This window comes from Phocoena phocoena, chromosome 8 (genome assembly GCF_963924675.1).
Source record: "Phocoena phocoena chromosome 8, mPhoPho1.1, whole genome shotgun sequence".
In the NCBI taxonomy this organism is placed as follows: domain Eukaryota; kingdom Metazoa; phylum Chordata; class Mammalia; order Artiodactyla; family Phocoenidae; genus Phocoena; species Phocoena phocoena.
Window position 1 is genome coordinate 55,075,974 of NC_089226.1, and position 26,047 is coordinate 55,102,020.

The 26,047-nt window shown below is 38.3% G+C and overlaps 1 protein-coding gene and 1 non-coding gene across 5 annotated transcripts; both read left to right on the forward strand.

Moving 5' to 3' along the window:
* The first annotated feature begins 446 nt into the window (after positions 1 to 446).
* Positions 447 to 20,182, forward strand: CLNS1A (chloride nucleotide-sensitive channel 1A). 4 transcript variants are annotated; one of them, XM_065882185.1, is made up of 7 exons: positions 447 to 653; positions 6,019 to 6,155; positions 10,470 to 10,571; positions 11,227 to 11,334; positions 13,095 to 13,268; positions 16,890 to 16,979; positions 19,412 to 20,182. In XM_065882185.1, exons 1-6 carry the CDS (start codon positions 529 to 531, stop codon positions 16,955 to 16,957), a joined length of 714 nt encoding a protein of 237 aa, XP_065738257.1. In that variant the 5' UTR covers positions 447 to 528; the 3' UTR covers positions 16,958 to 16,979; positions 19,412 to 20,182. The 4 variants fall into 4 exon arrangements, with proteins under 4 accessions (XP_065738257.1, XP_065738259.1, XP_065738258.1 ...); XM_065882187.1 differs by lacking the exons at positions 13,095 to 13,268; positions 19,412 to 20,182 and having other exon boundaries at positions 529 to 653; positions 16,890 to 16,957; XM_065882186.1 differs by lacking the exons at positions 10,470 to 10,571; positions 19,412 to 20,182 and having other exon boundaries at positions 529 to 653; positions 16,890 to 16,957.
* On the forward strand, positions 9,101 to 9,227 carry LOC136127670 (small nucleolar RNA SNORA23). Its single transcript, XR_010656130.1, has one exon. It is a non-coding gene; the product is annotated as a small nucleolar RNA SNORA23 (small nucleolar RNA).
* Positions 20,183 to 26,047: the final 5,865 nt, after the last annotated feature.

Here is a 26,047-nt window from a genome sequence, read left to right on the forward strand (position 1 = left end):
TAGGACCTAGACTATTGTCTGGGGCGTGGCTGTTGAGACGTGAACAGGCCTAGATGAGGCGGGCGCAGGTGAGAAGGGTAGAACCCAGTTAGGAGACCTCCGACCTGTAAATCAGTGTGGTCTCTCTACTTCCTAGGCAACCTCAGGCAAGGACTCCCTGTCTCACGGTCCCGTTTCCCCTTCTGCAGAAAAAGTAATTTATTATTTGTGGTGCTTCCTCTCTCACAGGGTTGCTGTGAAGACCCTGAGGTAGGAGGTCGGAGAGAGAAGAGTCCGTTATTACAAGCCTGAAGCCTCAGAAATGGGAGGGAGAGAGGAAAAGGAGTCACGTGACAAACTCGGTCCTCTCAGGCCTCCGAGAGTTTGTCCTAGAACGTCTCATTTCTATGGTAGATGGCGCTGGAATTTCCGGGGCAAAGACTTTGCTCTTCCTGAGTAATTGCTACCGCTTCCGGGGCGGGACGCGGCGAGGCTAGAGTGCTGTTCTTTAGTTCGCTGCTGACTCGTTTCTCTGCGCTCCTTGTTGCAATGAGCTTTCTCAAAAGTTTCCCGCCGCCTGGGTCGGCTGAGGGGCTCCGGCAGCAGCAGCCAGATACTGAGGCCGTGCTAAACGGGAAAAGCTTCGGCACCGGCACGCTTTATATCGCTGAGAGGTAGGGTCTCTGGTCCCGAGTGCTGGCTTCCTGCGCACCTCCTTCCCCCAGGGCGCGGGCGGTGCGGAGGAGCGGGGCGACATCAAGACCTCTGGGGCTGCGGGGCGGGGGAGCGCGTGCTCCGCGTTCCCTTGGGGGTGCCTCTGCTGGGGGTAAGATTTGACTGTTCCAGTGTCGTTTGTTCGGAGCCTTTTTTCTCCTCATTCATTATGCTTTTTACCCGCCTGTTTACCGGAGGTCTGGTGGGGTGTTGCTCTTTATTCAAGGTCTCATTTTAAGGTTTTGAGTTTCCAGGCCCTGAGTTAGAGTCATCAGTGTGCCTGCCTTCTCGATGAACAGGAGCGGGAGGTGTTACCCTGAGCAGGATATGTAGGTTTAGAGCAGATTGTGCAGTATTTTTAAAATTTGGTTAAGGCGTGTAGGTTTTCTTCTGTAGGTATGGGTGGGGAGAGGAACACCTTAAACGCCACGCAGGTTGGGGTTATATCCAGAGGGACCTGACTCTCATTTTCATTCCTAGAAGGAATTGCTCTTTTATTTGGGTACCTGGGGCACTTTGTACTTTCACAGTTAGATAGACTTGTCTTAAATGTTGAGATTGTAGAATAGAGGTTCCCATTTCCATGATACACGGTTCCATTCATCTTCAGGCCAACAGTGACACATTGAATCCTTCTGTCCTTCACATCTCTCTGACTTCTGCATCAGTTTTGTCTACATCCAGAGAAAATTCTCTGCTTCTAAGAGGTCACATGATTATATTGGACCCACACAGATAATCCAGGATAATCTCTCTATTTTATTGTCAACTGATTAGTAACCTGAATTACATACACAAAGTCCCTTTTGCCTTGTAACATAACACATTCACAGGTTTGACACCAGGGGAAATTGGAGTCATGGGGCCCAAAATTCTGACTACCACAGAGGGCACAAAAAGATGTAAAGAACCCTTGGTTTAGAAGGAAATCTAGTCACTGAGCAAAGCTTACGCTTTTGGCCAGTCACTGAGATAGGAAATATGGATGGGAGGGAAAGCAAGTTTGGGGAATGAGTTTGGTCTGTATATGTGTGGATTAGTTGCACATATGAGCATGTTTCTTGGGAGAGTGGTGTTAAAGATGGATAGATTAGATACCCAAGAAGAGAAGAGGACCAAGGGTAGAACCCTGGGGACACATCTACACTAAGAGGTAGGTTATAGAAGAATAGACTTGAGAAAAGTGAGAGGAGCAGTCAAATAAAATCATATCTGAAAAGCACCTATTGGGTATTGACAAGGAGACTTTCAGTGATCTTGGAAGAGCAGTTTCTTTTACAGGGTGGAAAGTGGAACACAGATATGTTCCTAGCCCCTACTCAATCCCCTTTTTCTCTATGGCTTCTCTGTGTATTCGCTCTTCTAGGATATAAATCCTGTTATGGGAAGGTCCTATACTTGTCTTTCCATTTGGAAAATTTTCAAACCTAAAGAAAAGTTGCAAGCGTTGTTAATTAATACCCATGGCTCCTTTGCAAAGATCCATCAGTTGTTAACATTTTGCCACATTTACCTCTTTCTCTTTTTTTTCTGAGCTTTTTGAGAGTTGCACACACGTCATCACTTCACATGTAAATACTTGAGCAAAAATCTAAGTATAAGAACATTCTCTTGTATAACCACAATACAGTTATCACACTGAGGAAGTACAAACTCCTTTTTAGCTCTTATCTGTTTAAAAAATTTACTTATTTCAACCTTTCACTAACAAATCTTTTTCTTTAAGAAACTATTTTTATAAAATATGCATACAAAAAGAATATAAATTATAAATATATGGTTTAAGGAATTATAATTAAACTAACACCTGCATAACACCTCCAGGTTAAGAATAGAATATTACCAGTACCTTGGACACTGTTGTTCATCCCTCTACTGATTGTTAGCGTTACCTCCTTGGTCTCTTTCCCTTTTTGTTCTTTCCCACCTAGCATTTCCAATTCTTGATAGACTCAAGATCTCAACAAACTGGGAAGGCTTCCTAGAGGATGTGACAAATGAGGATTAACAGTCAGGGGAATGAGGTGGGGCTAGGAGGAAACATTCTAATTAGAAGAAACAGGATGTTCAGAGGCAATGGTGAGAAACAGTATTGTGTGTGCCAGGGTATACATCTGTGTGCACACATGCACACACACAGTTCAGCAGTTCTTCATCTGATGGACCTAGGGAGAAAGAGTGGAAACATAATAAAGCTGGAGAAGGAGGGAGTCATGTTTATGAGCTTAGCTTATAGCCCAAAGGTTTTGGGGAAACTATTTTAGGATTTTAGGCAAAGAGGAACAGGGTCTGATTTGGTTTTAGGTAGTTTTTCAGATGTGTATTGAGAGATTTAGAACTCTTGGGCTTATTTTCAAAGCTTAGTTTTCATAGAAAGTTGACTTTTTTCCAAATAAGGGAACAGAGGCATGAATCATTCAAAATAGATCATTTGAAACAAGTGAAATAAAATATTTAAATTAAAAATAGGTATCTTAAACTTATAAATTATGCTCTTTTTATATCTTATTCCAAAATTAATTTAAAACCAAATAATTAAGCCAGCCCAAATTCAAGACCTCTCTTACCTTTCTGTCCTGTTTTTCTCCCCATGCCAGGAATAAAGTACAGTGATATTCTTCTGCAAAAGCATTGGAGGTTAGCAAAATATTCCTCTGCACCTTTACTGGCTTCCTAATTCTTTTTTTTTTTTTTTTTTTTTTTTGGCGGTACGCAGGCCTCTCACTGTTGTGGCCTCTCCCGTTGCTCCCGTTGCGGAGCACAGGCTCCGGACGCGCAGGCTCAGCGGCCATGGCTCACGGGCCCAGCCGCTCCGCGGCATGTGGGCTCTTCCCGGACCGGGGCACGAACCTGTGTCCCCTGTATCGGCAGGCGGACTCTCAACCACTGTGCCACCAGTACTGGCTTCCTAATTCTTGATTTTCCCTTATGTGACTCGTGGTTTCTTTGGGACTAGGTATAGTTAGATATTTTGGTTTTGAGGGATTTTCTTCTAGAATATATGAAAAGAGAATAAATAAAAATGAAAACTTAGTAATCAGAGTGAGCGTTGCTTTTAACTGAAACTTTCTTCTGTATAGTACATAATCCATGTTCCTGTATAAGATTATGAGAGTTCCATAGGAAATGCTGTGGTGAGGTAGCATTTGTGTTCTGCCTGCAGTAAGGAACTACAGAGTAATTATTATGTGCTTTTTAAAGTGAAAGCCATAATTTATAGGCACTGAATCTATGCTTGTATTTCAGTTTTTCCATCTCCTAATTGAGTCACTAAAGAAAGTTTTGTGGCTTTGGTATTTCAAATCATTTTGGACACCGAAATTTGGAATACTCCTTTCTGACTTGTGCTAATGCCAGGGGGTTATTGAGCTGAGAAAAAGGAGTTTATTTGCTTAAAGTAATACAGTTTTAGTAAGGGACTGGCAATATTTCTGTGATACATGAGCACTATTTCTTCTCCACATTAAGAGGAAAGCAGTGGAGGAAAGGCCCGTAGAACACACACAATCCAATTACAATAATAAAATCTATTTCTTTGGACCCAGTGGGATGAGTCATTCTGGAAAATCATTTGTAGAGCTTTTACCACTTTAAGCATCTTAAGATTTATCACTTTAAGCTTCCCAGGTTTTCTTTTTCTCTTTTTTTAATAAGCATGTCGAATGGAGGTCTTTCTAAATGACAGTGCATATTTTTTCGCTTTTCCTTTTTTTAGTGTACAGTTCCTTATGTTTTAGTGTATTTACAGAGTTGTACAATTTTACCACAATCTAATTCTGCCTTTGCTTTTGATAAGTGAGGGTCAAGTGTTACACACTTGTGCTATTAGACGTTGATTTCCTTTAGGGACTAAGGTATAAAGTTCAACCTTGCCTAACATCGGATGTGGATGCTCTCAAACTGCTGTACTGTCATTGTTCCTGCACAAGGGAGTCCTAGGTTCTACTATTGTATTTGTTTTTGCTTCATTAGAAATAAGACCACCAGGCTTGTTAGAGTTGTATAGAAAATAGAAAGATATGGGGGTTTTATTGCGTTAACCTCTTTTTAAAAGAAAAGCTTCATTGAGATAATTTATATAGCATGCAATCCATGTATTTGAAGTATACAATTAAATGTTTTTTAATCTATTTACAGAGTTGTGCAGTCATCAACACAATTTTATTTATTTTTAATTTTTAATTAATTAATTTTTTTTGGCAACGCCACGCAGCTTGTGGGATCTTAGTTCCCCAACCAGGGGTTGAACCGGGCCCTGGCAGTGAAAGTGACGAGTCCTAACCACAGGACCACCAGGGAATTTCCAACACAATCAATTTTAGAATATTTTCATTCCCCCTGCAAAAACTGACACCCATTAGCAGTCACTTTCTATTTTCCTCCAGCCCTGTGCAACCACTATGTTGCATTAACATTTTTTTGTGGTTTCTTAAGCATCTTTTTCCTACTTTTTTTCCTGCTAAGTGGTGAAGTATTACCAAAAAATTAGCCAGTCCTTGCTCAAAACTCAACGTACAGATTTTCTTGATATATTTCCTTTGTTATACCAATAAAATATTTGCATTAGACCACTTTTGAGGGAAGACTAGATGTTGCTTATTTGTGGCTTTCTGTTAAAGCTGCAGAATAAATGAAAGGCTTCATAAAGTCTGCCTTTCAATGTGATGATTATTTTCCAGCTTGTGGTATGATTACAGCCATTTCATGTGTATATCATTTAATGTAGGATTAGTGAAGAAATTAGTGATTCCTAGGTATTTATTGCATACTTACATGCTAAGCACTATGGTAGTGGTTTTGAAGAATGTTAAATAAAGGAATATGACAAGTTTTGTCGAGTAGCTCACGTTCTGTCAGGGTACATATAAGATTCTTTACCACGGAGTTAGGTGCTCAATAGTATATTACTGAGCATAAGTACAGTTTAGAAAAAGAAGAGATCATTATGGACTGGAATAATTGTAGGGAGGGCTCTTGGAGAGGCTGACACTTACTCAGATGAAGAGGATTTGCCAAAGCAAAAAAGGTGCCTGAAGACATTCCAAATACGAACAAGCATAAAAAGGCATAGAAACACACAGTCACTTTTCTGTGACTTAAGAAAAACTGCATTTCAAATCTGTTTGAATAGAGGAAAATAACAGAATTGGTCTTAAAGAAATTCAGTTCCTGCTGTTGAGTTTTCTTATTTTAGGAATATTTCTAAACAGTATGCTTGAATTTATTCACATGTATAAAAGTGTCCAAGCTGAACTTTTATAAACGTTAGGACATTAAATTAGGATTTAAGTTCTGAAAATAATCTACTTAAAACATGTTTTTCAGCCGCCTGTCTTGGTTAGATGGCTCTGGATTAGGATTCTCACTGGAATACCCCACCATTAGTTTGCATGCGGTGTCCAGGGACCTAAATGCCTATCCACGAGAGCATTTGTATGTTATGGTGAATGCCAAATTTGGAGGTATGTATGGTATTATTTAACCTTGAGCTTCCTTTGGTAGTATATTATATTTCAAAAAGCAGTCTCTGGTCATAATCAATGTAATAATCAATTGACTTATTTTGGATAATGCTTTCTTAAGCAAAATTTCAGCACAGTAAAATAGTTTGGCCTTTTTAAAAAAATATTTATTTATTTATTTTTGACTGTGTTGGGCCTTTGTTGCTGCACATGGGCTTCCTCTAGTTGCGGCTAGCGGGGCCTACTCTTTGCTGTGGTGCGTGGGCTTCTCATTGCAGTGGCTTCTCTTGTTGCGGAGCACGGGCTCTAGGTGCGCAGGCCCAGTATTTGTGGCACACGGGCTTAGTTGTTCCGCGGCATGTGGATCTTCCCGGACCAGGGATCGTACCCATGTCCCCTGCGTTGGCAGGCAGATTCTTATCCACTGTGCCACCAGGGAAGCCCATGGGCACTGCCTTGTAGTTTCCATATACTTGCACTTAGAATTATTTAGCTATTGTGCGTTTGTATTTCTAGTTTTTCCTCTTGAGTTTAAGTGTTTATTCTTTCTCTTTGTAAAGACATTTATATTTGGCACCCTTAGAGGCTTGGATCAGTGTACTTTGCTTCTAAGAGTTTAGGATAGAACATGTTTTGTTTTGTTTTGTTACAGAAATGGTTCTCAGTGGTGGACATGTTGCCCTCCCCCCATATTTGGCAATGACATTTTGATTGTCATGACTAGAGGTGGAGAGGAGTGCTACTGGCATCTAGTTAGAGGCCAGGAATGGTACTAAGCATCCTACAGTGCATAGGACAGGCTCCCACAACAAAGAATTAACCAGTCCTAATGTCAGTAGTGCCAAGGTTGAGAAACCCTAGGGTACAGGATTCCCAAGTCTTGGATAAAATACAAAGATTCATAAAAATCTAGTGTAGTTGATGAAAGAAGAAGCAAGAAAGATTTTAAAAATCCATTTTTTTAGGCTGTCCACAATAAGTTGTAAGAATTCTGAATGAGAAACAGGTTAGGCACGAAATAGAATCTTGTGCTTGACTTTTGTAAGTATAACTAAATAAGAAGTTTATATAGTATATTGTGTTAGTTTAATATGTTCATCTTCTGTAGAAATGAACTTAGGGGTTGAAAAGACAATTGTCACATCTTTAGTAAACTTTTTCTTTTAAAATAGTGGGTTGCTTTTCTTTGAAATAGCACATAAGAGACAATCCCATGAATTTGCCTATTGAGCTATTGCTCCTTCAATTTGAGATTTTAATAGGGTTTCAGATATAAGATGAACATTTATATTGTTATACAGGTGTGGATCCTATTTTCCCAGCGTTTGTTCCTCTGGTCCTGATCCAGACTTTTTTTTTCTCTTTGGCTTACCTCCATTAACCTCTAAAGTGGACCATCAGCTTATTGTTGAGAACATTAGATTATTTTTAAAATGACTAAAAATACATTCCCATTTTTGAAAATTTAGAAAGTTTTAAGGAGACAGAGTATGGCACACACTACTATGATCTAGCATGAGATGATGAGTGTTTGTCATGGTAGTATTTTCTTTTCCTAATTGTAAAAATGCTATATTACATTTCTGTTTACTGCCTTAAGATAGGTTCCTGCAGATAAAAGAAGGTGTTAATTAGTAGTAGTTATTTCTAGGGAGAGGACTAGAGGGTAGGGACTTTTTCCTTTGAATCCGTCTTGACTCTTTTACTTATATTTATACCAGCATGAATTACTTTTTTTTAAAATTTTTATTGGAGTATAGTTGCTTTAAAATGTTGTGTTAGTTTCTGCTGTAACAGCAAAGTGAATCAGTTATATGTATACATAATATCCCCTCTTTTTTAGTTTTCCTTCCCATTTAGGTCACCACAGAGCACTGGGTACAGTTCCCTGTGCTATACAGTAGGTTCTCATTAGTTATCTATTTTGTATATAGTAGTGTATATATATGTCAATCCCAATCTCCCAGTTCATCCTACTCCCCCTCCGCCCTTGGTATCTGTAAGTTTGTTCTTTACATCTGTCTCTATTTCTGCTTTGCAAATAAGTTCATCTGTACCATTTTTCTAGATTCCACATACAAGTGATATTATACGATATTTGTTTTTCTCTTTCTGACTTATTTCACTCTGTATGACAGTCTCTCGGTCTATCCATGTCTCTGCAAATGGCACTATTTTGTTCCTTTTTATGGCTGAGTAATATTCCATTGTATATATGTACCACATCTTCTTTATCCATTCCTCTGTCAATAGACATTTAGGTTGCTTCTGTGTCCTGGCTATTGTAAATAGTGCTGCAGTGAACACTGGGGTGCATGTATCTCTTTGTGTTACAGCTTTCTCTGGGTATATGCCCAGGAGTGGGATTGCTGGGTCTGAGTTACTTTTATAATTTGAAAAGTGATATCCATTCAGTTATAGAATAATAATTACAGTATGATACTATTCTGGTTTTTTAAATGCATTGAAAAAGTTTGGTAGTACCATAATGTATTCAACTACTTAGAATTGTTTGGAACTCTCCAATATTTTTGTATTTTACTTTTTACAGAAGACACCTCTATTATATTTGACAATTTAATAACATTAGAAACAGGACAGAAAACATCCTATTAAATCTGCTATTTAAAACTGCTAACAGTGGCCACTGAAATTTTTTTCCTTTTTTGCTTATCTGTATTTTTTCATTATTCTGCAGTGAACTTGTATGACTTATAAAAGGTAAAAAAAATTTAGTGGATACCCCCTTATTATTGATTCCTATGAGTAGAATTGCTACATTAAAGGTAAATATTTTTAAAGCTCTTAACATATATTGTCAAGTTGCTTTCCAGAAAGTTTATACTTTCAATACCTCTCTACCTTATCTTCATCTATATGGAGAATTAACATTTTTTCAAAATGGTAACTGTAATATGCTAAACAAAAGTTTTTTATATATATATATATATATGTGTGTGTGTATATATCTATGTGTGTGTGTGTGTGTGTGTGTGTATATATATATACACACACACACACACACACACACACACACACACACACACACACGTGGGATCTTCCCGGACTGGGGCACGAACCCATGTCCCCTGCATCGTTAGGCGGACTCCTAACCACTGCGCCACCAGGGAAGCCCCAAAAGTTACATTTTTAAGATGATTGGTTGAACATGTTTTGGTGGTTTTGGGGTCTTTTTAAGTGTTTTATTGACCATTTAAAAAAAATTATTATTATGAAGTAATTCAAACATTGAAAAGTACAGAATAATAAAAAATTTCCATTTTTTAATGTCCAGTGTAAATTCTAACATTTTTCATAATTACTCTAGTCTAAAAGAAATAAGACTATATTAATACTACGGAAATCTTTTTTGTATCCCTCCCCATTTCGTTCCTAACTCTGTCTCCAGAGTTCACCTTAAAGATGGTGTGTGTCCTTCTTGTCTATGCTTTTAGATTTTTACTGAATATGTATATACCCATAAGCACTATAATGGTTCTCTTTTGTGTTTAAAATTTTAATGTAAGTGGTATTATATATATTCTGCAATGAGCTCTTTCACTCACTTATATTTTAAAATCTCTTCATTTTGGTACATATAAATCACATTTATTCATTTTCAGCTGCTATCTCTCAAACATAGTATGGCCAGGTTACAATACATCTATTTCCTTTTTTTAATTCACATTTTTTATGTTTTCTATAGTACATATAGTAGTTCAGTAAACATTCACATACAAACTCCTTGTGTACATAATATGTACTTAAATGAGGAATTTCTGGGTAGTAGGATAAACGCATGTCTGGAATGGTTTTAGCAATTTCTACTTCCACCAGCAGCATGTGCTAGTTCTCTTTATTGAACATTTGTATTTTTTTCTTGCCAACAGACTTTGTTAATTTATCTTTTGGGTCAGCTAACTTTCATGGGCCTTAGTTTTCTCATCTGTAAATTGTTGGTGATGAATCACATCAGTGGTTTACAAACTGCTGCTGAACCCCTTGTTTCAAGGTGAAAGAAACAGACATGACAATGGAACTCTACTTGATAGAGGCCTGACTGTACAGGTTTCCTCACCCCCACCATGACGTTGGGGCTTGGAATCCCTAGGACTCAGAGTACAGTGTGACTAGACCAGAGAGACTATCCAGTCTTTTTTAGCTCTAAAATAACAATGTTCTTATAATTTGAAGTAAAAAATTGCAGGATTTAGATATATCAGTAAGCATCCTTTAAGAAATTCTTTTAGGCTTCTATTTTTGAAAACAAATAAACAACATCATTAAAAAGCTATTTTTTTATTCCCTTTCTAGAAGAATCAAAAGAATCTGTTGCTGATGAAGAAGAGGAAGACAGTGATGATGATATTGAACCTATTGCTGAATTTAGGTTTGTGCCTAGTGACAGATCAGCCTGTGAGTATTCTGTGGAGTTCTTTTCCCTTTAAGTACGAAGCATTCCCTCATCCCTCCCCTCACACACTTACCTTCACCCTCATTACCTCTGTTCTGTTGCTTTTTCTTCATTTTAGCATCTGTAATATCATTGAGGACCAGATAACTATTAATATAAAGATTGTGAATGAAGTGATAGTACAGTAGATGCCGTGTTGCCTGGTATGTTTTGTGAGTGGAGGAATATGTTATTTTTATGGACTTGATGCTGTTGACTGTGAATCTCACTTGATAGAGGACGGAGGACTCATGGCATTTCCAGAGTGGAAGATGCCAGGATAGCTGGAAAGAGCCCTGCCAGCTGAGGGGCTTCACCCTGAGGCCAGTGGTCTGACCAGGACACTGACACTTACTTTTAGAAAAATCCAGCCAGGCATGAAGGGATGTCGATAATGTTTCGAAATGAACTCTTATTATTTTGTGGCATGTCCATTGCTATCAAGCACTTTTCAAGATTGATTCTCCTTGGAATATGGTAGGTTTTGTAAATGTTGTGACCCTAGTATACCTCTTGTCTACTCATTAAATTTATTTGCCCTGATGGTTATTTTATTAAATTTTTATTGTACATTGGTCAGAAAAAAATTAATTAGGAATTTTTAATTTACTTGTTCAGTGGAGGCCATGTTCACTGCAATGTGTGAATGCCAGGCTTTGCATCCAGATCCTGAGGATGAAGATTCAGATGATTACGATGGAGAAGAATATGATGTGGAAGCTCATGGTTAGTGAAGTGGATTTTTTAAAGTGTTTGTATATGTGTTTCATTTTAAGCATCTATTTGTATAGGATATGGGATTATAGTTCTTTATACCTCAAGTATCCGTCTAGCTTGGTTTTTTAATAAAAGCGAATGGCACAATTCATGTCTCAGGCAAATTAGAAAATTTCGTGGGCTTCCAAGGCTTGAGAACAAAAAATAGAGATTACTCGGGAGAAAGTGGATAGAGATAAATGGAAGGAAGGAAAATGATAGGATAGTGGGTAGTCAGGAGAGTCTTTTAAGTTGATGAAGTTGCTCTCAGAAAACAAACCCTCTCTCTCCATTGCTTGGAACCTGTATCATCTACATCTTTAACATATTCCATCTAACATGTCATTGCCAAAGTAATTTCTTTTTCCAACAACCATACTTGATTGATCTAAGAATATCTCCCTTTACCTCCCCAGAGCATAGTGCAGTCACTAGCTTGGTGTAGAGTCTTGTTACTTGAAGTGCCTGCTGTTCTCTTTTCTTTTTCCCACTGGTCTCATGTATACAAGTTTGGCTCTCTAAAGCCTTTTCCTTCATATGTACCACTTCCTGGCCTGAGAACACTCATTTCTGGGATTTCCCTTTATATATCTAAATACATTCTCATCTTTGCTGGGATTTGGGGGTAATTAAAATTTTTTTTTAAATAAATTTATTTATTTTGGCTGCATCGGGTCTTCGTTGCTGCACGTGGGCTTTCTCTAGTTGCGGCGAGTGGGGGCTAGTCTTCATTGGGGTGCGCGGGCTTATTGCAGTGGCTTCTCCTGTTGCGGAGCACCGGCTCTAGGCATGCGGGCTCGGTAGTTGTGGCTCTTGGGCTCTAGAGCACAGGCTCAGTAGTTGTGGCACACAGGCTTAGTTGCTCTGCGGCATGTGGGATCTTCCCGGACCAGGGCTCAAACCCGTGTCCCCTGCATTAGCAGGCAGATTCTTAACCACTGCGCCACCAGGGAAGTCCCAGTTTAATTTTTTTAATCCTGTACTTTCCAGAATTTCTGATTTTTTTAAAATTAATTAATTAATAAATTTTTGGCTGCGTTGGGTCTTAGTTGTGGTGTGCAGGCTCTTCGTTGTGGTGTGTGGGCTTTTCTTTAGTTGTGGCGCATGGGCTTCTCTCTTGTTGTGGCACACGGGCTCCAGAGTGCACTGGCTCATTAGTTGCAGTGCACGAGCTCTCTAGTTGAGGCATGCGGGCTCTCTAGTTGTGGGGTGCAGGCTCAGTAGTTGCAGTGCATGGACTTAGTTACCCCGCGGTATATGGGATCTTAGTTCCCCGACCAGGGATCGAACCAGCGTCCTCTGCATTGCAAGATGGATTCTTAACCACTGGACCACCATGGAAGTCCTCAGAATTTCTGATATTTTAAAAGGAGCATGTATTTTAATCAGTAAAAAACACTTACGTGTAAAATTCCCACCTTGGGATAATACAAGACTCTCTAACTTTAAGAACACCCTCTTTTCCTTCTAGTCTCTGGACATTTGATTCTTTGGGAATTGCTGTTTACTGGCTTGTTGTGTCTTGGAATCCCTCCTCATCCTAGAGAGTAGAGACATTTTCTTTGTATCTCTGTCTTCAACAGATGGCTGATATATGTATGTTAAATGAATGTTGAGTGTTTTCCTGGAAGCCTTTTATCATTTTAGCTTACCTTCAGTAAGTGCATTATTGATTATCTTTTTTTTTTCTAATTGTTTTTTAGTAGCTTAAAAGCTTTTTATTTATTTAGAACAAGGGCAGGGGGACATCCCTACATTTTATACCTATGAAGAAGGATTATCCCATTTAACAGCAGAAGGCCAAGCCACACTGGAGAGATTAGAAGGAATGCTTTCTCAGTCTGTGAGCAGCCAGTATAACATGGCTGGAGTCCGGACAGAAGATTCAGTAAGAGATTATGAAGGTGAGTACACAGAATTAACTCTTTATAGCGTAGGAAACAAACGTAGAATTACATAGAATGGGAATTCTATGTAAAATTTTTTTTTAACTTTTTTCCCTAACTACAAAGACAGTCTATGTTCATAGTCAAAAAATTTTTAATGGGCACAGGCAAAGAAGAAATGAAAAATCAAGTAGAATTCTAATTGAGAGACATCTGTTACTTTCCTGCTGCATATCTTTCCAGTCTTTTTGTTTGCTTGCTATGTAAGTGTATGTGCAGACACACACTGATGCTGCCATTTTAATTTTTTAAATGAATCCCTGCATGATTATGGGCAAAACTAGTCAGTTGGTTAAGAGGGCTAGACAGCATTCAAGAAACTTGGGATTTCTTTTAGTGACAGACATTTGAACCTTACACAAGTGGCTTTAACTGTTTCATTTGTCTCATATTTGTAAGCCGCTTTGTAAATATTTTACCTATTAGACTGGTTCCCTTTTCTAAGTGTCCTATTTCAGTTAGAATCTTTATGTATTTCTTTTGACTCAGCCTTTACCATTTTTTCCCTTATCCAGTCCCATACTGAATTCTATGGATTTTTCCTTTAAATGACTTTTCAGATCTCTTTGCTATAATTACTGCTATCCTTCAAACCTAGCCCCTTTTCTTCTCACACTGGATTTACAATAGTAAATTTTTTGCCTCAGTCATTCCTTCCTCCAGCTCACTGTGCCATATTAATCTTCTGAGAACACTGTGTCCTTCCTGTATAAGGATGTCCCCTCAGTGATTGTCTGATACTCACCATATGAAGTTCAAACTCTTCTCTCTGACTCTGAAGAGACAGCTGTGTCTCCGCCCCACTTGTCTCCAGTCTTGTTCTTACTACCCTCAATAAAATGTTTAGATAGTGCTCTTATTTGCCAGGTCCTGATTTAAGCACATTATATGTATTTGCTCATTGAATCCTTCCAAGAACCCTCTGGTAGATGCTGTTATGATCCCCATTTTACAGATGAAGAAACTGAGGCACAGAAAGGTCACATAACTTGATTGAGGGCAAATAGCTAGTAAGTGGTAAGAGGATTAAATGCACTAATATGCAAAAACAATATGCCAGGCACTGTTGTGAGCATTTCTTACATCTTATATGTATTCAGTTCAGTATTTTATGTTGCTGCAGAATCTTAATACTTCTAATTTTAGTGATGGAGAATGTTCTTAAAGAGGGTTACCATAGTTTTTCTTTTATTGGTACATTTAAGTTTCTCTCATAATGTTGTGATCAGTATCTCCATGCACATAGCATTCTGACCTGGGGGTCCTGAAGTTCTGGGATATTTAATTTGGAAAAACTTAGGCTTTGGGTCACACTGTTTTTCCTTATGTCTCCTCTCCATTTTAAGCCCTAGGTGGTGAGCCTCTAACACAGGCTTTAGGGTGAGACGGCTCAGGTGATTTCTAGTGCTCTGCCAAACTCTTAGCTGAAAGAATTCAAGATATTGTTTTATTATAATGATTAACTGAAGAGTACCCTTGGACATTGAAAAATCTTTCATCACTGAAGATTCTTTGTTGTTTTTAATTGTAAAATTCCTTATTTGATGCTTTGTAGCAAGTGATTTTAAGGTCACAAACACTTGTTGCTAAAGGGAGATTTTTGGACTTGTATTCCTAAGCCTCATTAGCGTATGGAGACTTGCCTATATATAAAACTTCTTCAGCCTGTACCATTCTCTATCTTCTAAAGTCCTGGGTACCCATATCACTCTTTTGCCATTTATTTGTTTATTTAACCTGTGCATTTTCTTTTTTTTAATTTATTTTTAAAATAAAAATTGTATATATTCAAGGTGTACAACGTGATGTTTAGATATATACATGGTGAAATTTCTACTGCTGGCATTTCAGTGCTTTGTGTGTTTATTTATGTAAGAGGTGTTTGTTGAGCTACAGTGCCAGGTACAGAGAATACGGGAGTGCTCAAGAGAGATGCGGTTATATCTGTCAATGACAATCTAGTGGAGAGAAAAATAAATTAACTAATTAGGTAGTTATAGTACATTGTGATACAGCATTGAGATATAGGCGAGACTTGAGGAAGTGTGGAATCAGAGACTGGGCCTGTCACTCAGCTTGGATAGTCAGGGAGAGAGTCAAACTTCAGGGAGTAAGTGACATTTAAGCCAGAATCTAAAGATGAATAAAAATGAACCAAGTGAAGAGGGATTGCATACAGTTTGGGGAGAGAGGCAGGTAAAAGGATCAGTCATGTGCAAAGGTCCAAGAGACCATTTAGCTTTGGGGAACTGAAAGTTCATATGTCTGGAACCCTGAGTGTGAAGGGTAGTTATTATAGCAACAGATAAAGTGGAGTAGTGAACTGGGCTGTATATTAAAGGAACTTCAAAGCTGTGTTAACGAATTTCAACTTACGCGTAGGTCATTGGGAAACCATTGAAGAATTTTAGTTTGATTAATATTTCAGAAGATGACTCTGGCTATGATAACAAAAAATTAATTGCAGAGGGAAATACTAGAGGAAAGAAGAGAAACCCTGTTAAGTACTTTATGATTTAAATTAGATAAGAGATAGTGACCTAAATTACGGAGTGGCAGTGCTTGTCAAAAGACAACAGATTTGAGAGATATTTAAGAGAGAGAAGCAACAGAAGTTAGAGACATGGTAGGGGTTTCTGGGTTAGGCAGGTAAAAGGTATCCTTTTGCAAAACTCTTTGGAGAGAGAAGCATTTTCTACGTGGAAAGATGATGCGTTAATTTTTTTTTTTTTTTTTGCGTTACGCGGACCTCTCACTGTTGTGGCCTCTCCCGTTGCGGAGCACAGGCTCCGGACGCGCAGGCTCAGCGGCCATGGCTCACGGGCCCAGCCGCTCCGCGGCATGTGGGATCTTCCCGGACCGGGGCACGAACCCGTGTCCCCTGTATCGGCAGGCGGACTCTCAACCACTGCGCCACCAGGGAAGCCCATGAGTTAATTTTAGATAAGTGTTGTTTTTGCATGCCCTGCTGGATATCAAGGTGGTGGTGTGCCAGTGGGCTGCAGGCAGAAGCCAGTTTGTAGTGGGCTAAAGAGTTGAGGGGTGAGTGGGAAGTGAGGAAGTGGAGAAAGCAGCTTTAGGCAACTCTTTCCAGAGGGCCTTTTTTTTTCTTGTCCTCCCCCCTCCATTTTTTTTCAATGAGGTAAGAAAAAGAGATAAGTAAGAACCTCGCTCTACTTATTTAGTCTTCTCTCCTGAATTATGTTGTAAGCTTATGAAGATAGGACTTCATATCATAAAAAAAAGTCACACAGTAAACACCTAGCACTGTTCTGTGAAGAGAGAACAATGGATGCTTACTGCATTTGAAAGTCCCTACCTAGTGTTCTTTCAGTGTTCAGGTTGAGAATTGCGAAGTAAATGTTAAATATATAGACTAATTTTAACTTGGCCTAAATCCACAGGTGGCATTTTTCTTTCTCAGTTTGTTCCTTGGTACTTTTAATTTTCAAAAGAGAAAGAAACTGCAACTCCTACAAGCAGGGGGCACTAGCTTCCTTCTGGTCTAACTATGAGCTGAATCTTTACCTATCTGAAGTGCTTAGTAGACTGTTGCTCAGTGGTTAATTTTTTCTTCAGATGGGATGGAGGTAGATGCTACACCAACAGTTGCTGGACAGTTTGAGGATGCAGATGTTGATCACTGAAAATGATTGATGCTGCTTTAGGGTGAGTAGTTTATTTTCTCCCTTGTCACTGAACATGAAAATCATGTGAAATAATTGATTTTTATTTTCATAATTGAGGAGAACTCCATAAAATTAGCAGTTGTGGAAAAATGTTAGTTATTCATTTTTGAAATTATTTAAAATCGTGTAGGTTTTTTCCCTAAGAAATCAAGATCTGCCAACATGGTGATGTTCAGGTTAACATTTATTGAGCACTTATTACGTGCTAAGCACTATGCTAGGCATTGAGAGTACGTGGAAGAATAAGACATACCCATCTTCAGTGAATCAGGAGAAGGACATTACCCTTTGTTCAGAAACAGAGATCTCCCTGGTTGGCTCAGGTGGGAACAGCAGAGCCTGAGGTCATGTCCTGCTCTGCTCAGTCACCTTTTCCCACTTGTGATGTTTGAAACCTTAACATACTCATCAAAAAACACAAAGCAGAGATTTGCTGCAACTCACTACTTTTCATTTGAGGGAGGAAGTAGAAGTCATTCCAATCTGAGTTTAAAGCCTTGAATCATAATCTTGTATCAGTTTCCCTCGTTTTGAATATAATGGAGGACCAAGGTCCTGGGCACTTCAGTGTTAAAGGCTGATTTGCCAAACCATATCAAGTCCACGTACAGTTGCCCCAAAGCTGTCACTTCCCAAGTTGCTTCATTCCTGCTTTTCTTGATGGACATGAGTTCACTGCCAATTTTCTCTCCTCTGACACATTCTCATGAGCTTTGCCTGAAGTTTGTTCCTGACTGTTTACTTGTTACATGCTGCTCTGAGAAATAAATTGTCCTTTGTCAGTTTGAGCATCTCAACTGTATGTTAAATACTAGCTGAAGGTCATGTAGCTAGTTTATATCATACTGAGCTAGGATTAGTAATTAGCAGTCCTTCCTTTAAAAACTCTTAAGATCAGGAATACCCTGGCAGTCCAGCAGTTGGGACTCTGTGTTTTCACTGCTGAGGGCCTGGGTTTGATCCCTGGTCCGGGAACTAAGATCCCACAAGCTGTACAGCGTGGCCAAAAAAAAAAAAAAAAGCTGTTAAGATTTTTACATTGTTAAATTGTTGTTCCACTATCCCCTTTACAGCGTCCTTCTACTGCTGACCTTATAGCATTTTCTTGAATACTAGCTGTTTTCCATTCTTTGAGTACTTATACCCAGGTCCTTTGTTTTATTAAAGCATATAGTAATAACGTGGCAAGATTTATGTCTTTTTGGCTTGAGTTTTATACCATTGTCAGTCATCCAATTAGGTTGTAAGATCCCTTGTTTTTCAAGTTCCATTTACCTTCCAGATTATTGCCACTGTGAATATAACATCGCTTCTTATAGTAACCATGAATTGTGATAATGGAACTCTGCCTTCCTCTTAGATGCCAGTGGAACTATTAGAAAATAATCTTGAGTTCTGTGATTTAATATCTCTTTCTTTAAATATTTATTTCCACAACATTTACTTCTGTCATTGGTAGCCATATAGTCTAAAATCAGCAATGTCTCTTCTGCAGTTAGCTAAAATTATGTGTTCACGTTGCTGAAGCTCTGTTAACGTTAATTTTCAGATCTCACAGTTCCAGATGTCAGTATTTCACTATTCTGCTTCATGGGAAATCTTCTAGTACCAATATAAGTCTTCTTCCCTATTTCTCAGATTCTTATTTATTACATTCTTTATAGCGTGTGGATTTTTTCAGTAACTTTTATTGAAACTGGAAAACAGATTTTTTGATCTGGCTTTAACGTATTTCTTCTTGAAAACAGACTATTCAGAGAACACCAACTGCTCTACTAATAAGATTGAGAAACTTATTCGGTATGTCACTAATGGTTACACAAATGGGACGTTACAGCATTTTCCTGGCGAGAATTCTTAGGATTCTTTGTAATGCAATTTTATGGTGAAATAACTGTAAAATAGCCCAAACTTTCTAATGAGCTGATGATTTGTTTTCCGTTCATTTTGTGCTACAGCTGGAGCAGAGAGATACTTTATTCATAAAGTTTATATAAGTTCTTCATCTGGATAATTGACCTCAATTCCAAACAATGTCTGTAAATTTTTAATCATTTAAAATAACATTTGCTTTTGAGGAGTGAACAAGGAATAATTAGAGTGTGTATGCAACTATTAAAAATTTCAAGATAATGGAGCTAGGACCTCTCAATGCATGAGATAGGGTGGAGGGGAAGGCACATGAATAGTGGAATCACAACTCTACCACGTACCAGCTGTGTGCCTTTGGACAGGCGTATAACTTCTTTAATTCTCAGTTACCTCTTCCAAAAAATGAGGATGATAGTAAATACCTGGCAGGATTGTTGCAAAGACTGAGATATAATATATCTAAGTCCCTGGCACTCTTGACTAGGCATTTAATAAATTAGTTATTATTATTATAAACACTGTAAACCTTTTGTTTTTCAGATTCTGCTCATAACCTTAGGAGAGAACTTGGTGCCTCTTCCACTGTGGAGTGGGTATTGATGAAAGTCTTTTTCCTTCTCCAAAACTTACCTGAACCAGTTCTTTCTTGAGACAGATTATACTGAGACAACAAGTTGTCGCCAGCACAAGAAACTATGACCTTTATTAACAAAGGTGAATTAACTTAACCAAGAGGGTATTTGTAGTTTATCATTTACTCCAAAACTTTGTGTCTAGGTGTACCCTCTGTAGGCTTATAATTCCTGCCTTCACTATATGCATCCTCATAACCTAGCAGCACTACATGGTGGAAATGCACTGGCACTTGAAGGTGTAGGTAGACTGCATGGGAAAGAGAGGGGCTGAATACAAGATATACACCTTAGGGCCTAAGAATACCCTTACTCCTTAAAAAAAGAAAAACAGAGATCTCAGATAAATCCTGGCCTATGCACAGTCTCCACAGGGTTAAAGGTCTTTTTCTTTTTACTAATTGGGAACCCAGATTAATTAACTCTAGGGAGCCTCTTCAGAAACAGCTCAGCCACCCATACTACCACTAACACAAGTGCTTTTGCCTAGCCTTTGCTCCTTTCACCATGTTTCACCAGTCTGTTCTCTTATAACCTCTTAGGTTATATCCTTTCATTCCCAACCTCTTAGGTCAGTTTCTGTAAAAGAACAAGTGAAATTGGGGTGAAGTTCTCAAAGTACTTCAGATAATTGTTTTGTCTTTGTAATAGCTTAACAAATAAATCTAGGTTTTCTATATTATTGTGCTCTTATCCTTTTTTTTTAAATTCATTTTTATTGGAGTATGGTTGCTTTACAATGTTGTGTTAGCCTCCACTGCATAACAGAATGAATCGGCCATACATACACATACAGATATCCCCTCCCTTTTGGACTTCCCTCCCATTTTCATTCTTGCCTAAAACCATTAATGAGAAACATTTCTTAAAAAATTAGTGTTGGCAAAAACTGAGAATCTTGTTGGTCTTATTTTTGTTTGACTTTTGTTGAGAACATGAACATGAAATAAATAAGAAAATGTATAGTTAGAGCTTCAGGCAGATGTTTAGTAGGACAAGGTCATAACACATTTCAAAGGGATTTCTGCTTCCACTTGAATCAGGAGTAATTTCTCAGGGCATACTTTTCAACTCTCAATTTTCTGTTTTCACAGACACCTGGGTAGTTATCAGACTGATTTGTAATTACAGGTTTATACTTGGACTTTTTTTTTTTTTTTTTTTTTTTTGCGGTACGCAGGCCTCTCACTGTTGTGGCCTCTCCCGTTGCGGAGCACAGACTCCGGACGCACAGGCCCAGCGGCCATGGCTCACGGGCCCAGCCGCTCCGCGGCATGTGGGATCTTCCCGGACTGGGGCACGAACCCGTGTCCCCTGCATCGGCAGGTGGACTCTCAACCACTGCGCCACCAGGGAAGCCCCTATACTCGGACTTCATGACCTTAAAAATAGGTTAGGAAAGCTATTCACAGTTACTTGCCTAATTAGTGACTAGTGTGTCACCACTAAGCGCAGTGTTCTTTTCAGCACTTTTTCTTGGTTTCCCTCATCTTGCATGGTAGACTGAAAAAAACGAATATTCTTTTTCCTGACCAGACTCTCATAAATACTGAATTTGTTACAACAAGCAAAGATAAAGGCCGCTTGGAAATGGGAACTGAAATTTACTGAGACCTTGTCTGTACTGTTCTAGGTTCTTTACATGCATTATGCATATAATATTCTTAACCACCTTATGAGGTATAGGTGCCTTTATGATCCCACTTTAGAGATGAGGAAACTGAGTTATACAGGGAGAGGTAAAGTAACGCTTGAGGTCACATAGGTAGGGAGCTGTGATTTTTAAGCCTGTGCTCCCAAATACCATTCAGCCTTACCATCTACCAGCAGCTGAAAGGAAGCACATTTTCTTTTTACTGCAGGGTTTTCAGTGTTAAAATTTCAATAGACAGCACAGGAAGTTCCCAAATTTCTCTGCTACCAATCTCAGCAGCACTCATAATTCTATGCTAGACGTTTATCCATTCTTCAGTAAGCAGTCTGGGTATTCTTATGGGCTAATCTTAGCAATTCTATTTGAATTCCTTTTAAAAGTCATGTTTACATGCTTGTAATCATGACTTTTAGTGAAACATAAGGTGCTCTTTGATAACATATCAACAAAATGTTGAGATTCTGTGCACTGTGTTTCCTGTAGGCACTGCTGCGGTCAGCCTGGTATTGTGGATAATGCCGTCAGCTAAGATGCAGGAGACCAAGCATCTAGTTCTGACTTGGCAGACAAGATATTTAACCTCTCTGGACCTACTTCCTCATCTTTGTAAAATGAGAGGACTAGACTTTCAAAGTCTAAATGACTTTAAAAGAGTCAACTGTAACATTCTGTAATAGTAGGCAGGTGTACCCATAGCTTTGAGAAAATAAGAGAAAGAAGAAAAGATCAGGTCACACTTTTTAAAAATAAAATTCATAATGATCAGCAAGCCAACATTTCTTGATTCTATTTGAACTTAATTTTAGGGTTGCTGGAACTGCTTCTTGGTGTAGAGGAAATTTTAAGAAAAGACATAGACATTCTCGCCCCATAGCTAGGGTTAGTGGTTGTCTGATCTAGGTTCTATTGTTTAAAAATGTATTCATTAAAATATCCCAGTGGATTTCTGCCTCCCTCAGGTCACTTCGTCAGATATTGATACTTTTCAGATAGGCTTGTTTAAATGTTGATTGTGTATTTTGAGATCTTGTTGGGATCTTGCCGGTATTGTTAAAGATGAGGGATTATGCACAGATGATCATAGTATATAGCCCTTTATTTTTAGAAGACAAGTGTGATTACTCATTGTTCAGAGAAATTTTAGATAAAATTTTATTTATCTGCAGGATTTCAGATAGAATCACTATATAGTTAATTGTCATACAAATCATATTTTTAAAGTATTTCTAGAATGGGTGAATCTTCATCTGGTACCCATCTTCTGTGGCTAGTAGATAGTAATTAAAATCTGAGAAAATCTCTTATGAGGATTCTGATAGAATTATTGCCATCCCTTGACAAAGAAGCTGCAATTGAAAAATACTTTCACTAGCGTCTCGCTTTGTCTGCTCTTATCTACGTAAATAAAATCAATATCTAATGTCAGGGACTTAATAACTTCAGATGAGAAATCAGGACAACTTTGGGGAGAGCAGTGAACTTAGAATTGTTGTTTTTAGCACCATTTTAAGAAGATAAAATAGAAATACATAACTTGGATGAGAAGGCTAATAAATAAAAGTGTATACAGGCGAATTCTTCTTAGGATTTTATTTTTGGATTATTTTGAAGATTGTATGAATCACTAACAACTGTCTAGAAGATGATGCAATAAATGTTAATTATTACCAATAGTAGTTAATTCTTTCTATAACAGAAAGAAGCAGCTACAAATGTAATGTTAACTCAGCTCTTAGAATACATCTGAGATGCCTGATACTTAAACTTCCACTGAGCAATTAAAACAGATGTGATAAAATTATGCATTTTTCTCGAAGGACCTTCAGGCCTTCACTGCAGGTCTCTACCCTTGCTCTACAAGGTCCAATGGACTTGCTCATCTAGTTTCTAGGTATGTAACAGGCTAGAAAAGGAGAAAAGGGGTGGTTGCCTCAGGCATATTAATAGCAGCAGTAAACAGCTGACAGAATTATGAAGAAAAGCAAATATGTATTACCCCAAAATATAGCAGTCTAAGCCTTCACAGCGTGTAATGCAAATATGAGAGTAGTGTAGCAATTTATGTTCATAAAAGTATGACCAAAATTATCAGCCTAAATTCTGGTTGTAAATATCCAAATCTGGCTAATTTAAGCAGGAAAAAAAAAAAAGCAAACAAAAGGCTATCTGGTAGCTCACAAAATGGACATGAGAGCTGAAATAAACCAGGCTTAGAGAAAGGTTAGGAACTAGGATTGGTTTACATAAGATGTTGTGATTCCTCTGGGTGTTAGACTGATTGAATTGCTTCTGTGTCTTTGAGTCACCACAGGGTCCTGGTTGGCACTGTGTGTGTTGCCAGAAGACAGGACTATCTGGCCCTTTTAGCTTCTGTAGTGGAAGGGCACTGCCCCTGCCCAGATTCTCACAGTGGTGGATTATCCCAAATAGAAAGGATGCTTGGATGCTGGCTTGCAAAATTTACAGCTGTCTACTGCATCCCCAAACCTTAAAAAACAAACAAACAGAAACAACAACAACAAAAACTATAAATTGGGGTTGTATATAATTAAAGTTAAGAAAGGTTTTTATAGAAACTGAGGGACGTACTATTGATATTTGTCAAAGCTTAAAATGCACATGAGAGACCCAGAGACTTCACTTAAAGGAATTTATCTAAAAGGTAAATTTGCACATTAGGAAAAGTCATAAGCGCAAGGATATTAATTGCAACTTTATTTGTAAAAGACTGAAAACAACCTCAATGTCTATAGTTAAGCCTGGGTCAATTATTTACAGTACCTCTGTACAGTGGAAAACTGTATCCCTTAAAAAGAATTGGTTAGAGGGAAGAGATATGGGAACATATGTATAACTGATTCACTTTGTTATAAAGCAGAAACTCACACCATTGTAAAGAAATTATACTCCAATAAAGATGTTAAAAAAAAAAAGTTTAGATACTATGTACCAATAATGAATAAGCTCCAAGATACATTAGATTAAAAAACAAGACACAGAGATATTTGTATAGAAGAAAAGGGGCTGGAGGTTACAATGGGGATTATACGTATCATGTGCATATACATGATGCATAAGAAAGTTGTTTGGGGGAGAAGTAGGGGACTGGGGTAGGAGGGAGACGAGTTTTTTTTCCGCGTTCATGGGTTGAATTGTGTGCCCTCAAAACGATATGTTGAAGTCGTGACCTCAAGCATCTCAGAATGTGACTTTATTTGGACATAGGGTCTTTACGGAGGTGATCAAGTTAAATTGAAGTCACTAGTATGGGCCCTAATATAGTATTTACTGGTGTCCTTATCAGAAGGGAGAATTTGGACACAGAGACAGACATGGCAGAGGGAAAGCCATGTGAAGATGGGGGGTTGTAGTGATGCATGTACAAGCAGAGGAATGCCTGAGGCTACCAGAAGCTAGGAGAGAGGTCTGGAACAGATGCTTCCCTAGTGCCTTTAAGAGGGATCATGGCTCTGCTGACACCTTGCTTGGACTTCTGACCTCCAGAACTGAGAATAAATTTCTGTAATTCTAAACGACCTAGTTTATGGTACTTTGTTATGGTGGTACTAGAAAACTAACACATCTGCATGGTCGTAATTTTTATCTGAGGAATAGGGATCTGGGCTATATATCATAGTTTGGAGTTTCAAAGAATTAAAAAATTTACAATTATCATTCATTGTTTAAATGCAAAACTCTGCAGGTAAAGGAAAAGTTGGTTATCGTTACCTAACTTTATAAATAATTTGTGTTCTGAAATATTTTGGGCATATTAAAAAGATTAACCTAGAGAATATTATGCTTAGTGGAATAAGTCAGAAAAAGACATACTATATGATATCGCTTATATGTGGAATCTAAAAATAATACAAATGAATGTATATGCGAAACAGAAACAGACTCACAGATATAGAAAACAAACTTGTGGTTACCAAAGGGGAGGGAGAAGTAAGGGAGGGACAAATTAGGGATATGAGATTAACAGATGCAAACTATTATGTAAAAAGTAAACGGGCAACAAGGAAATATTGTGTAGCACAGGAAATTATAGTCATTATCTTGTAATAACTTATAATGGAGTAAAATCCGCAAAAATACTGAGTCACTATGCTATACATTTGAAAATAATGTAATATTGTAACTCAACTATACTTCAGTTAAAAAAAAAATACTAATGTAACACATACCCATATACTCACATGCAGCTAAGAAATAAAATTGTACAAATACAGTTGAAGCTCCCTTTGTATTCCCCAGATCCCAGTCCCCTTCCTCCTCTTCAGAAGTAACCACCATCCCAGATTTGGTATTGATCATAACTATGTATGTGTTTGTATTTTTGCTAAATGTATATGTATGCTATAAACACTATATAGTATTGGGTTGCATGTTTTTTTTTAACTTTTATTAATTGAATCTTTCCGCTGCTTTTCCTACTTAAGCACTTTGTTTACTTTTTTTAAGATTTAAAATTTTAATTATTTATTTATTTTGGCTGTATTAGGTACTTTCTTGCTGCGTGCAGGCTTTCTTTGCTTGTGGCAAGCAGAGGCTATTCTTTGTTGCGGTGCACAGGCTTCTCTTTGCGGTGGCTTCTCTTGTTGTGGAGTACAGGCTCTAGGCGCGCGGGCTTCAGTAGTTGTGGCACATGAACTCAGTAGTTGTGGCTCACAGGCTCAGTAGTTATGGTGCACGGGCTTAGTTGCTCCGTGGCATGTGGGGTCCTTCTGGACCAGGGCTCTAACCCATGTCCCCTGCATTGGCAGGCGGATTCTTAACCCACTGTGCCACCAGGGAAGCCCCACTTATGTAAATCTTAAAGTTTGCTAGATTTTGCTAAACTGTTCTCCAAAACGATTGTAGCTATTTACAGTTCCACCATTAGGGAAT